At 35.9% G+C, this 14309-nt stretch overlaps 1 protein-coding gene across 1 annotated transcript; it reads right to left on the bottom strand.

Annotated features, from left to right (window-relative positions):
• Window positions 1-4752: 4752 nt before the first annotated feature.
• LOC142623913 (uncharacterized) lies at window positions 4753-6115 on the bottom strand. The gene has a single exon (XM_075797393.1). It carries the CDS (start codon window positions 6064-6066, stop codon window positions 4927-4929), a length of 1140 nt encoding a protein of 379 aa, XP_075653508.1. The 5' UTR covers window positions 6067-6115; the 3' UTR covers window positions 4753-4926.
• Between the last annotated feature and the right edge of the window lie 8194 nt (window positions 6116-14309).

The following is a 14309-nucleotide window of genomic DNA, read 5'->3' as shown; positions in this document are numbered from 1 at the left end:
TAGTTTGTACCTAATTAGTTATACCCTAAAAAAATTAAATGGCTTCAGATGATGCGAGAACCCCTAAAAAATCGATTTGCTTTTTGAGTTTTCTTTATCTAATTATAAAATCTTTGCAGTAAAAATTAAAAAAGAAACTTTTGTTGGTATATCATCATATATATAGACAAGTAGCCAACTAACCATTTGCTAATAGAAGCATTAGATAGATTTTTATGCATTATAAGTGTAAACTATTGTTGAAGACTCTTTTTTCACCCCACATGGCACTACTTCATTGGCAATCACGCCACATCAACATATTATTGATTTTTGGGGTAAATCTCTTTAAAGCCCAAAATAAGCTTATATCTCATAGATTGGGCTCACATGGCCCACAAGATCTTTACTTCAAGAGGCGGATTCATGGTCCACATTTCCTCTATATCAATTGGGATCGTAACCCCACGACATCATCAACATTAACATATGGATCGAGTTCAAGCAATGAATCAAAACTCACGGCCCATATTAACTCTCTCACACTCATGGAAAGCGGCTTCTCCAACAAAAGCCCATATTTACACAAAATGACAACAAAATCCAAGGTATGTCATCTTATCTTCGACTTATGATCCAAGTTCGTGAGTCTGTTTGGGGAAATTTTGGAAGTCGTGGTTTGGAGGGCCAAGAGGTATGTTCAGTAAAACTCCAGCGGTTTAAAGTTGATAAAAGAAACATGTTACTTGGTATGTCTTCTCCAACTCCTTGAACTTTGATGAGTCTGTGTGTAGTGGGTAACATATGGTAAGCCTCTCTTATCACATAGTACTTAAGATGATAAACTCCTCATTGCTCTTTTCCTAAAACTTAATATTCATCATATGACAAATACTCAATATCTCTAGCCATCTGAATGCTAAAAAAAATAACTATTCATTCAATCTCCAACTGTTGCTATATGAATTTAGAAACCTAATCCTATTATTCTACATAAATCTTATTACTACTTTCAGCTAAAATCCAACTTAAACACATGGCCTAATCTAATTGGCTACCTTTAATCTCCAAATATATAGAATATTCATGATATCTCTAATACCTAGCTGTCATCTGCCACAAACAGACCCAATATTCCTCTACCAGCTACTAGAGCAGAGCATTGAATGCTCTTCTTGCTTACCAAGATTAAGTTACAACACAATGAGACCTTGATTAGATCCCTAAAGCTTCGTTAAATATCAAAAAACCATCCTATTACTTACTAAAAATGTATTGTAATAGAATCTTGGACCAAAAATATAAACACCCAAAAAATGAAACATTTCCAGAAGAACACCAGCAGTGTGTTCAGCACTTGACACCTAGTTGAAAGTGATATCACCAGCCATTTAATGCTACAATCCTAGCAGCCAGTTGCTATACCCAAAATGGCAAGATACCTTTAAAAGGATCTTACAATTTTTAGCCAAACCCATGAAATAAATGCTGCATATTCTCTTCAGCAGTCTGATATCATCCAGCTTTTGCCCCAAGCAATAGCTGTCTTATGATAGTTGTGACAACTTTTTCTGACAGCTAGGACAGCTTTTTCAGAACAGCTGACCCAGTAGCTTTGAAATTACAAATTTTCCTTATTTGGCTAAAAATCAAAACCAACTAAAGAAACTATCATTTTCTTGCTAAAATCATTTCCTTTTCTACTGCTCTTTCCTCCAGCAGCTATTACCTAAAATAGCAAAAACACTTAAAAGCTAAACGTACAATTTTTGACCAAATCCTAGGATGGATTTTTTGTACTTAACACCACCAGCAGTGTGTTCAACACTGTGTTCAACACTGTGTTCAACACTTGACACCTAGTTGAAAGTGACATCACTAGCCATTTAATGCTACAATCCCAGCAGCCAGCTGCTATACCCAAAATGACAAGATACCCTAAAAAAAGATCTTACCATTTTTAGCTAAACCCATGAAATAAATGCTAAATATTCTCTCCAACAGCCTGACATCATCCAGCTTCTGCCCCAAGCAATAGCTGTCTTATGACAACTGTGACAGCTTTTTCTGACAGCTGGGATAACTTTTTCAGAACAGCTGTAATAGCTGACCCAACAGCCTTGAAATTACAAATTTTCCTTATTTGACTAAAAATAAAACCAACTAAAGAAACTATCATTTTCTTGCTAAAATCATGTCCTTTTTTGCTACTATATCCTCCAGCATCTATTACCTAAAATAGCAAGAATACCTAAAAGCGAAACGTACCAATTTTTCCCAAATCCTATGATGCATTTTTTGTAGATTCATTGCTAATTAGGACAAATTTTGGCTGAGATTCTTTGCTAAATACCCCCTTAAACTCAGCTATAAATAGAACCACTCATCAACACACCAAGACACACCAATAGAGAAGAACAACTCTCTCATAAACTTCTCTATTCTCTCTTCCTCTAATTATCTTCTTTAGCTCTTAATGAAGTTCTAAGCTTCTGAGTTTTTAGTTTCTAAATTAGGAACTAAACTCTTCAGCCCTTAGCTCATAACTACCCTTCATAAGCCCTCATCCATCTTCTAGTAGAAAATCCCAACAGCATTGCTAGACACACTACAACACCATTAGTCTCTTCTATTCATTCTCCCACTCTCCATATTCAGAAAATACATTTATCTTGCTGCCCATATCTCTAAACATCTTTTTCTCCATTTTTCTTACACAACCCCATACACACTTACTACACCATTACATATAACACAACACAACTCTTCTAAACTCCATTCTCTATTTTGTTGCCCATAAACACATCTCAATATTTTTCCTAACCTCTCTTATAAAAGCCCTTCTCATGGAAGGCATAAACTTCTATTACTAAAGCTCTTCTCTTAGAAGGCACCGAGATCTCATATCAAAGCTCTTCTCCTAGAACGTACAAGTCTATCTTCCATAAATCCCTTCTCTTAAAAGACATAAATACTTCATACAAAAGCCCTTCTCATGGAAAGCAATACTATTCATAACTTCACAACAACTAAAAGAGCATTGTCAAGGGAGAAACACATTTAAATGCATGATGAGAGGGGCAAGCTTAACCAACCTCTATGCATAGCTGGACATACTCTCTTTCCCTGTATTTGCACCCATTTTCCCCTTCAATCTTGAAGTTATCATGGCAAACTGCCCCTCCATCGCTAGAGTCATATTGCTGGAATATTATCAACTCATTGATGCTACACGGCTGGAGCTACAGACCATACAAAGATAAGTGATTCTGCTTCCATATCTTTAAATTTACATTATGAATACATGATCACTTCACCTTTAAATACATATTATTTTATTTCAACTATTATTACAACTATTAATTAGAGCTATTATATCAAACACATTATTTATTTATTCAACCATTATCATGATTCTTAGACTTTGGGTTTTACCCATTTTGTAGGCTTTAAAATATGCTGGTAGCCATTGGACCATGTGGCCCAATGTTGAGTTCCGGATGCAACTCCCTATACCAACCTAGGCCTAGCAAGGTCACCCCTCCAGTGGACCACATTTGGCCGAGCACTGAAAAAAGGCCCCCAAACACCTATATATAATGGTTTGCCTCCATTTGGTTGAGTATAGAAAATGAAAGTTTTTCATTATTTTGTGTGGTGGAAATGAGGATAAGATAGAAAACAAGATAGGTGGGGAGTTTTCCACTCAACCCACTAAAAACTATTCTCCCAAATTAAAAGAAAATGTGGAGAGAAATTAGTTATTAAATGAAATTTACTATTTTACCCCTTTTAATAACAATCTTTTCTATTGTCTCTTAATGTAATAACCAATAGGGATGGCAAAAATTTCTTGCCCCACCTCGAAGAGGTGACAGGGTGGGAAGGGGTTTGTTGTCCCATCTTGTCTAACCCTACCCCACCCCTTTCGAAATGTATATATACATATTTTACTTAATATATATTTAAATTATTTTTATATATAATTTAATCATTATACATATCTTAGTTATAATTAATTTTTTGTACGTATTTCATTATCATTTTGAAAAATATTGTCTCACATTTTCTCTTGATACTTTTTCAGTTCCGTTTTCCTTTATGAGTCCATTTGGATAAAATTTATTGTTGAAAATTGAAAACTGAAAACACTGTAGCAAAATAATTTTTAAATATATGAATAGTACCATGAGACTCATTTTTAATAAAAAAATTGATAAAAAGTGAGTTTGTGGGTCCGTAAACAGTGCTCGGATGCACACAAGAAAAAGTCAACAAGTGCGGTTACTGTTCATACACAGTAGCCTTTGTCTCCTGAAACTCATGCAAAAAAAAAAAAAAAAGAGACATGAGAGAGAAAACGTAGACATAGATTATTTGTATCCAAACGGATACTATATTTCATATTGATCTCATCAATCTCATTAGGACTAATAAAACATTCCTAATCCACCTCAAACCCACCCTAAAAAGGAAATAGAATGGGGATGAAGCACCCATTATCTCGCGCCATTTCACACGCATTGAATCCCTAATAACTAAGTACAAAAGTATGTTTAATTGAACAATATGAAGCTTTAATGCTTCATTGTATTGTGATCAATCACTAATAATTGAATTTATGTTATTTGAAAATAATAATAATAATAAGAATAATCTATATTATGGTCATATATATTTCGGCATCACCATATGTGATCCAAACAAGAATAGCATTTTATATATATATATATAAAATGCACTTTTATATTTTAGTAGGAAGAACTCAAGATAAGCATATTAAACAGACTTGGTAATTACCCGTGCAACTATAAAATATTTTAAATTACTGATACAGAAATACATGAAGCTAATAATTAGTAATATATCCCATTCTTATTATGTTTTACATACTCTTGAGAAAAAAAAAATCTCATTCTTAATGTGAGACTCCATGCAATGTAAAGTTTAGTGGTGTCCAATCCCACCACTGCCTCCTCCACCAAAGCCGCCGCCACCACCACCAAATCCACCACCTCCCCCAGCTCCTCCACCAAATCCACCACCTCCACCTACTCCTCCACCAGCTCCTCCACCAAATCCACCACCTCCACCTGCTCCTCCACCAACACCACCACCAGATCCACCTCCAATGCCGCCACCAAATCCTCCACCTTTACCAATCCCTCCTCCAATGCCACCACCTTTTCCAAAACCACCCCCACCTCCAACTCCACCACCTTTGCCAAATCCTCCTCCAGCACCACCACCAACACCTCCACCATGACCGCCACCTATTCCACCACCAACACCCCCACCATGACCGCCACCAATTCCACCACCTTTTCCAAATCCACCACCAGCTCCTCCTCCAATACCTCCGCCATGACCACCACCAATTCCACCACCTTTTCCAAATCCACCACCAGCTCCTCCTCCAACACCTCCACCATGACCGCCACCAATTCCACCACCATGACCACCACCAATCCCACCACCTTTTCCAAATCCACCACCAGCTCCTCCTCCAATACCACCACCCTTGCCAATGCCTCCACCTTTACCAAATCCACCACCGGCACCACCACCAACTCCACCTCCCTTTCCAATACCACCGCCAATAACACCACCCTTTCCTATTCCACCACCTATTCCCCCACCCTTACCAAAGCCACCACCAGCACCACCTCCAACTCCACCGCCCTTGCCAAAGCCACCACCGGCACCACCTCCTACACCGCCACCCTTACCTATCCCACCACCAATGCCACCCCCCTTGCCAAAGCCACCACCAGCACCACCTCCAATGCCACCACCCTTGCCAAAGCCACCACCAGCACCACCTCCTACTCCACCACCCTTACCAATTCCACCACCAATGCCGCCACCCTTACCGAACCCACCACCAGCACCACCTCCAAACCCACCGCCAGCACCACCTCCACCTCCGAATCCACCTCCCCCACCAAACCCACCTCCCTTCTCAATGGTTAGAAACTTTTCCTCCTCGTTCTTCACACTCACCACATTCCTTGCAACCACACTCACTACAAAAACATGAAGACAAAGTAAAGATAACAAAGCAACTCTCCTAGTGCCACTTGCCATTTTGGTGGTATCTTTAGGAGTGTGAGCTGCTTGTTGATGGAAGCTTTACAGGTGCGAGGGTTTTTATAATAGAGGTATAGTGCATAACTAGTCTGCGTTTGCATTCAATGGGTCTCAACTACCAACTAATTGTCACATTAATGGATGATGCACGTACCCCACCATTACCACCACGCTCTTGGTGCATCAGTCTTTTATGACTGAACTGTTCGCCACTGCTATTGACATAAAGAAAACCCTACCATGCAAATCGGTAAAAGACACGCAACTCTGACGCACCCATACCCATTTACCACCCACATGGGCATGGCTACTTGGCTAGGCTAGGACTGACTTCATAATGGTAGGCTATTCCATCTTTGTAGTCCGTGAATTCGGATCTGATTCTCCGTTGGCTGGAGAAGTGGAGGTATACTAGGTGAAAATATGGACATTCAGAAAATAAAAGGGAAAGAAACTAAAAAAAAAAGAAAAAAAAAAGAAGAAGAAGAAGAGTTAAGTACGTAAGTGATTGAACGTATCCAAACCTTTTCCTCAGCGAATTTCTCTCCCTATATTAGTAAAAGTAAAATTGGGATTGCCTTATAATTCTATTAATCAGGGTGTCCTAAAATTATTAACCAATTAGTTTAGAGACAAATTATTTTTCACAATTTTTTTCATAATTCTTGAGGTAATTTATTGAAATTAAAGTTAGTAAAAGTGACATCAATAAATAGTTCATATCTATTCTCAACTCGAAACATAAGCAGTTATGAAAAATATTTTCAAAATGGAAAATATTAACCAATGCCATTAAAACATTGGTTTATAAATTATTTTTAAAAATATTCTATTGAAAGAATAATTAAACAATAAATATTATTTTTCATAAAAATAGTATAAAAAATTTTCTACTATACTTGTCTCAAGCACATGCATGGTATCATGGATAAAATAGTAATGAACGGTTTCTACTGCTATTTTAAGCATCCCAAATGTTTAGAAATGGAAAACCTGGACAGGTTATTTCTCTGATCTGCATGTTGTTGAGCAGAATAGAGAAACACCCTTTTTTAGTGAGGACAAATAAATAGTACAGTTATATAGTATATATATTATAATTTGAGCATTACATGACAAATTAGATAGAGCATTAATACAAATGCAATTTCATTGTGCATAAAGGAAAACTGACTCATTATGTGTAGATTAGTTCTAAGAACTCATCGAATTTGGCTTACCTCCAGTATTTTTTTAACTAAAATTTTCTTTTGTTTTAATGAGAAATTGTTATATCACCCACTAACTAAATAAAATGTGAAGATTAAAACTTACTACTATTTTCTATTGTGTATTTGAAACAAAATGACATTTCTACCTAAAAAAGTACTGGAGATAAACCAAATCTGAACTAATCTAGACATAAGTCAGTTTTCTTTAACGAAATAAATAAAGGAAATCCGGCCCCATATCTAACCTTTAAAAATTGAGATTAATGTCAATGCACCATATGATGACCATGTCAAATAATTATGATCATATTAATTATGAGTTCAAGTTCAAGCCAAACCACGTGAGATATGCTTTAGACTTTAGACTGAGGGATACAGATGTATTGGGATACGTACGTATGTACGTACTACGTAGTTATATTAATCTAGGGGAAGAAAAAATGGGCACTATACAATAATTTTCCAGAAAAAATAATTGTACTACCATCTAAATTTTTTTCTCTTCCTTTTTTTTTTTTTTTTTTTCCCAATTTATAATATCCACCGAAAAACTGATCAACTTCTACATCAAGTAATGGCACAGAGCTTTTTATTGTTGTCGAATAGCCAATTAAGGTGGTGTAGACAAAACCTAAGAAAATATAAAAAATAAATATTTATTTTATAAAATTTCATATGATCTGGACATTGACAAACACTTTCGTATTGCATATGGGACCATCCAGTACAAACCAGTTAGAAGGGGAAGAACGCAAAATGCTACGGACTCATCATAAATTTTGAAGAGATAATAGGTCCTTCTTCCCAAATTCCATGTGCCTGGTAGATGAAGAATTTAATGATAGTTTGAAAACTGATACATTTTGGTTCAGCATTCAATTCTCATCAACACTATATATCTATTTTAAAATTGTAGAACATGTAATGTTTCTTATGGGAGATATTGAATTTGGCTGTCTTTTTAAATTTTGCAAGATACTTGATAGCACGCGGATTGCTCGAAGAATTTATTTTAAAGGTACTGCATTTTTTACAACCTTAAGCTGAATTGTCAATCTAATCAAACATAATAAAAAAAAAAAGCATATATAACTACAATCAATATGTGCATGCTAAAAAGTTTATATGGGTCATGTTAACAAATGCTTAATTTTAGAGCAATGTTTAAAAAAAAAACAATTTTAACACTAATTTTATGAAAAATATAAAAACTGTTAAATAATTTAATTTTTTTTTCTTTTCCCATAATTAGTTTTTAGAAATATATCTTAAATCAATGCTCTTCCCAGATTATATTAGGATTTACTATAACTCAAATATGAAAATATTATGAAAATGTTGTAAGATTTTATTGGGCTGCACCTAAACTTTCTCTTGCTAAAAATGGTGCTATATATATATAGGTGCCGCCCAATTATGATGACTACAAGTAAAAATTTAGATCTAATCAATAATTGAACAAGGTAGGTCTGCTCTCATATCTTTTCTATCAGCTGCACACAGCTCATATTTATGGCTATAGACTGCTCGATGCAAGATAATATATATACAAGGGTAAATTGGTACATAATTATAATGAAACATATATATATTTCAACTGTAAAATTAACAACATTGGTCGCATTCCTAAGGACAAATTAGGTTAGCACTCACTATACAATGAATGGCCATCCTTTATAAGGAGGAGTCTTTCGTGTCTTACTTTTATCTACAAAATTATGCTATATCTACAGTATTTTATTGTATTTGGACTTCGGAGGGAGAGAAACAACAAAACATGTCATCACAAGCAATTAGGCAAAGGGATCTGTGTTTCTGAAGATAGTGAGTCCGACTTCAAACATCTTTCTTTTAAGGGTTCGGTTAATGTGTGCCCTAGACATTTTCTCGAAAATTGAAAAATCTGTCAATACTTTTTTAATTTTCGAGAAAATATTTCCAAAAATGATTAGTTATTGTGTGCCCTTAGGGCACACATTAACAAAATCCTTCTATTAATAGTCATATTTAATTAATTAATTGTATTATATTCTCTCTTTTATACTATCGCACTTTACTTCAAATTATTTTAATTTTTTCACATCCTTATGGATATTTTTAGTAGACATTTGTAGTTAAAAAATATTTACATATAAATGAAACATGATCTATAATAAAAAATAATAAAAATTTACACGTGAAATGCAATAACAAAATGCACAACATCTAAAGAGAGTGTAGCTTTTCAAAAATAATTTTTATTGATTCAAATTGTTAGACCTTAATTTAAATTTTTACATTGTGATATAGATATACAATAGATTTTATTGGACAATAAAAAGGGCCTTATTATTATTATTATTATTATTGTGGGGCAGGTGATCCGAGCACATTTTTGGGCTACGGGCCTTGTCCGAGGATGATCAAATACCCGAGGATGGTTAAAAGATCCATGCATACATAGGTCGGAAGGCCGAGGAGGAAAGAGGAAACTAACGTGGTAACCGAGGTTCCTGAGGAACAAAGGCACCTTGGGAGTGCATTACGAAGTCAACCATTCTGGAAAGATAAGCTCCAAGGGAAGTAGCAGAGCTGTATCAGCAACGAAAAGAAGAAATATCTGAGAATGTGGCAATCACCACCATATTAAATGCACTGCACTAACTGAACTAGCCACATTTATGGAGAAATGACACATGAACTGTGTCTTCCCAGCTCATAGCCCTTCCTATTACCTCCAGAAGGGCCTTATTGGAACAAGCATCCAAAAGATTTCCTAGAAATTGAATAGGTGGAAGGCTGTGATGTATTTGAGGGGAATATATAAGGAAATCGCCTCCATAAAAACGGGCATGCAATACTGAGAGAGAGAGAGAGAGAGAGAGAGAGAGAGAGAGAAAAGAACACTTTGTAAACAGAAAAACTTGATTGATATAAGAACACTTTGTCCTTGGATTGGTCTGAGGAAAGATATTTTTTTGAATTTGTGTGTCTAATCCTATTAAGTTGAACCCAATCTATATTGAGCCTGAACTTACGTGGCATAGTAGTTTCCTTACAAGATCCACTCTCTAACAAATTTATTGTTTTGAGCTTATTAGGCTGACCTCTACTATTCTCGGTGGGCTTGGGTTGCAATTCTAGTCTGTAAGTTGTGATTTACAACTATGTTTTATGTTGACTTTATTCCATGACAAAAAGTGTTGTAATTGCTTTAATTTTGTTCCTTGTATTTTGTGGGTTTTCATTGTATTGGGTTTAGTATTAAGTTGGTGAATAATCGAACATGAATTGAAGAATTAGTGCAATTTCACGACTAGCTCGCAAGAAGTTCGTGAGAAGAGCAACCCGCGAAAAGGTCACGTGAGAAGCACATGCTGGAAGCTGAAGATTCGTGTTAGGCTGTCAATTTCGCAACTGTCTCCCGAGTAGGGCTGACCTGCGAGGTACCCGCAAAACTCTTTGCCTGGAGGATTTTAAGTGTGACTTTCTTACCCTTCACCCATACTATATATACCTACATTACCCACAAAAGTATGATAGGCTATTCAGAGAAAAAAACCTTAGATAGGTTTTCTACAACACAACACACCCACCTTTTAGAGAAAGAGCTACTCATCTTTAGTAAGAAATCATTGTAGCCTTTTCTCCTTCCCTCTCCTAGTGTCATACTTTGAGAGAAGACTTGTACTCTAATACAACCCACACCTATTCAAAGTGTAGAAAGTGTTTTGGAGCTTGGGAAGCTTTGGGGATTTGTCAAAAGAAGCCGGTGAGGCTTGGCGGATGCAATCGGGTGTATTGCGGGATTTGAAAAGCTAGAGAAGACATGACTCCGAGAAGTCTGTTGGTAGCAAGAGTTTGAAGGGCTCACGTAGATTGGGTAGACTAGGCTTGGAGGGTCTTTTGTTATTCGTGTACTCCAACTTTTTTCTCTAGTGGATCGATTTCGACTTGGAGGGTCGCGGAAAGGTTTTTCGCCAAGTTCTTTGGTTTGCTCTTCGATAACACGTCTTGGTATTATCTTGTGTTTGGATCTCTCTTCCCTTATTCTTGTGCTTTATTTTTATTGTTTATTTTTCATGTGTTTGCACTAGAGTAGATCTGGTTATTGCGCTTCATTTACTCTTGTTCCGCACTTAAATAAGTTAGAGTAAAAGCAATCTAGCCGTAGTTTTTATTTTGTGTTTTAGAACAAATTCAAGCTTTCATAGTCCTTGTTATTATTATTATTATTATTATTATTATTATTATTATTATTATTATTATTATTACACTACAAGACACATAAATATAATATATTCTATTGGTTAGTAGGAGGAATTCTTCCATTTGGGAGCCTTCCTGTTTGGTTTGCTCTTAACTAAAAACTCAGTTCTCATATCTCATTCTTTATCATTCAAACTCAGTTCCCATATCTCATATCCCTGTCTCTATTTGTCTTTAACTTTGTCTACTTTTTGTTTGGTTCCAAATCTCTCAATGCTCAACTCAAAATTTTGACAAAGTGATGGAGCCCACGCACTGTCCAGACTCCAAATAAAAAGATAGAATGGTAAATTTGAAACCATTTTCCTCCCATTTTCAGCCTCTCTCCTCATTATGTGATTCCCAGCCACCCCTACATCTACCACGACTGACTACCCACAAACCCATGATTGACTACCCACAAACCCACCACCGACAATCCACAAACGCACCAATCATAATCCTCAAAAACCCAACCCACCCCTATTGTTTTCCATCCAACATCGTACAAATCACAAAAATTCAAACCCATCCACCACAACAAATTACCCCATAGACTCTAAAATCATATTTCAAGTAAAAAAAGCACATCTTAACCAAATTAAAGTGAAAATCACGACCTTAATCGAAACTCTAATATCATTATTGGACCTCCATCATCTCTACCATCATCAGCGTGACCACCAATTCTGCCATCACTAGTGTGAAGGCAGAAGAAAGAAAGAAGAAGAATAAGAAGCATCCAGAGTGAAGAAGAAAGAAAGAAAGAAAGAAAAGAGATTAAAAAATAATAATAATAATAATAATAATAATAATAATAAAAGAAGAAGAAGAAGAAGAAGAAGAAGAAGAAGTTGAAAGAAGAACCCAGCGTGAAGAAGAAAAGAAAACAAAAAGAGGAAAGAGAAAGAAATAAGGAAAAGAAGAAAGAAAGAAGAGAAGTATTGGAGAGAGAAAAGGTGAGGAAGAAAAAGATAAAAAGAATGGTGGAGAGCACATGTGCAGTCTGACCATGGCCCCACACATTACCAAATATTTACCAAAATGCCAATAACTCAGTTTTCGTAATTTTGAAAACTCTTAAGACTTATTTTCAATTCTCATCACTCTAACTCATTGTTGAGGACTCTTTTTTCGCCCCACATGACACTACTTCATTGGCAACCCACGCCACATCAACATATTATTGATTTTTTTTGGTAAATCTCTTTAAATCCCAAAATAAGCTTATATCTCATGGATTGGACTCATATATCTCACAAGATCCTTACTTCAAAAGGCGGATTTATAATCCACATTTCCTCTTCATCAATTGGGATCATAACCCCACGACATCATCAACATCAACATCAACATATGGATCGGGCTCAAGCAATAAATCAAATCTCACGGCCCATATTACCTCTTTTAAACTCATGGCAAGCGGCTTCTTCAACAAAAGCTCATATTTACGTAAAATGACAACAAAACCCAAGGTACGTCATCTCATCTTCGGCTTATGATCCAAGCTCATGAGTCTCTTTAGGAAAACTTTGGGAGTCGTGGTTCGGAGGGCCAAGAGGTATGTTCGATAAAGCTGTAGCGATTTAAAATTGATAGAAACATGTTTCTTGGCGTGTCTTCTCCAACTCCCTGAACTCTGACGATTCCGTGTGCAATGGCTAACATATGGTAAGCATCTTTTATCACATAGCACATAAAATGATAAAATTCCCCATTGCTCTTTTCTTAAAACTTAATATTCATCATATGATAAATACTCAATATCTCTAGCCATCTAAATGCTGAGAAAATAACTATTCGTTCAACCTCCAGTTGTTCCTATACAAATTTAGAAACTTCATTATATTATTCGACATAAACTACATTACTACTTTCTACTAAACTCCAACTTAAACACATGGCCTAATCTGATTGGCTATCTTTAATCTCATACAGAATATTCATGATATCTCTAATACCCAGTTGTTGTCTACCATAATCAGACCAGATATTCCTCTGCCAGCTACTAAAGCAGAGCATTAAATGCTCTTCTTGCTCACCAAGATTAAGTCACCGCACAATGAAACCTTGACTAAATCTCTACAGCTTCATTAACTATCAATTAATCATTATGTGTTGTAATAGAATCTTGGACCGAAAATACAAACACCCAAAAAAGGAAACATTTCCAATAGAACACCAGCAATGTGTTCAGCACTTAGCACCTGGTTGAAAGTGATATCACTAACCATTTAATGCTGAAATCCCAGTAGCCAACTGCTATACCCAAAATGGCAAGATACCCTTAAAAGAGATCTTACCATTTTCAGCCAAATCCATGAAATAAATGCTGAATATCCTTTTCAGCAGTCTGAAATCACCCAGCTGACCTCATCTGCTTCTGCCCTAAGCAACAGTTGTCTTACGACAGCTGTGACAGCTTTTCCTGACAGTTGGGATAGCTTTTTTAGAACAGCTATAACAGCTAACTCAGCATCCTTAGCATTAAAAATTTTCCACATTTGGCTAAAAACCAAAACCAACTAAAGAAACTATCTTTTTCTTGCTAAAATCCTTTCATTTTCTGCAACTCTTTCCTCCAGCAGTTTTAACCCAAAACAATAAGAACATCTTAAAGCTAAACATACCATTTTAGTTCAAATCCTAGGATGGATTTCTTGAAGATTCATTGCTAATTGGCACAGATTTTGGCTGAGATTATTTGCTAAAACCCTCCTTAAACTTAGCTATAAATAGAACCCCTCGTCAACATACCAAAAACAGGTCAATAGAGAAGAACAATTCTCTCATAAACTTCTC

The sequence above is a fragment of the Castanea sativa genome, chromosome 2, assembly GCF_040712315.1.
Source record: "Castanea sativa cultivar Marrone di Chiusa Pesio chromosome 2, ASM4071231v1".
NCBI classification, from domain to species: domain Eukaryota; kingdom Viridiplantae; phylum Streptophyta; class Magnoliopsida; order Fagales; family Fagaceae; genus Castanea; species Castanea sativa.
The sequence above is the reverse complement of the archived record's forward strand: the minus strand, read 5'-3'. Positions and strand labels throughout refer to the sequence as shown.

Coding starts and splice junctions, on each gene's coding strand:
- LOC142623913 (XM_075797393.1), bottom strand. CDS start 6,066: ATGGCAAGTGGCACTAGGAGAGTTGCTTTGTTATCTTTACTTTGTCTT.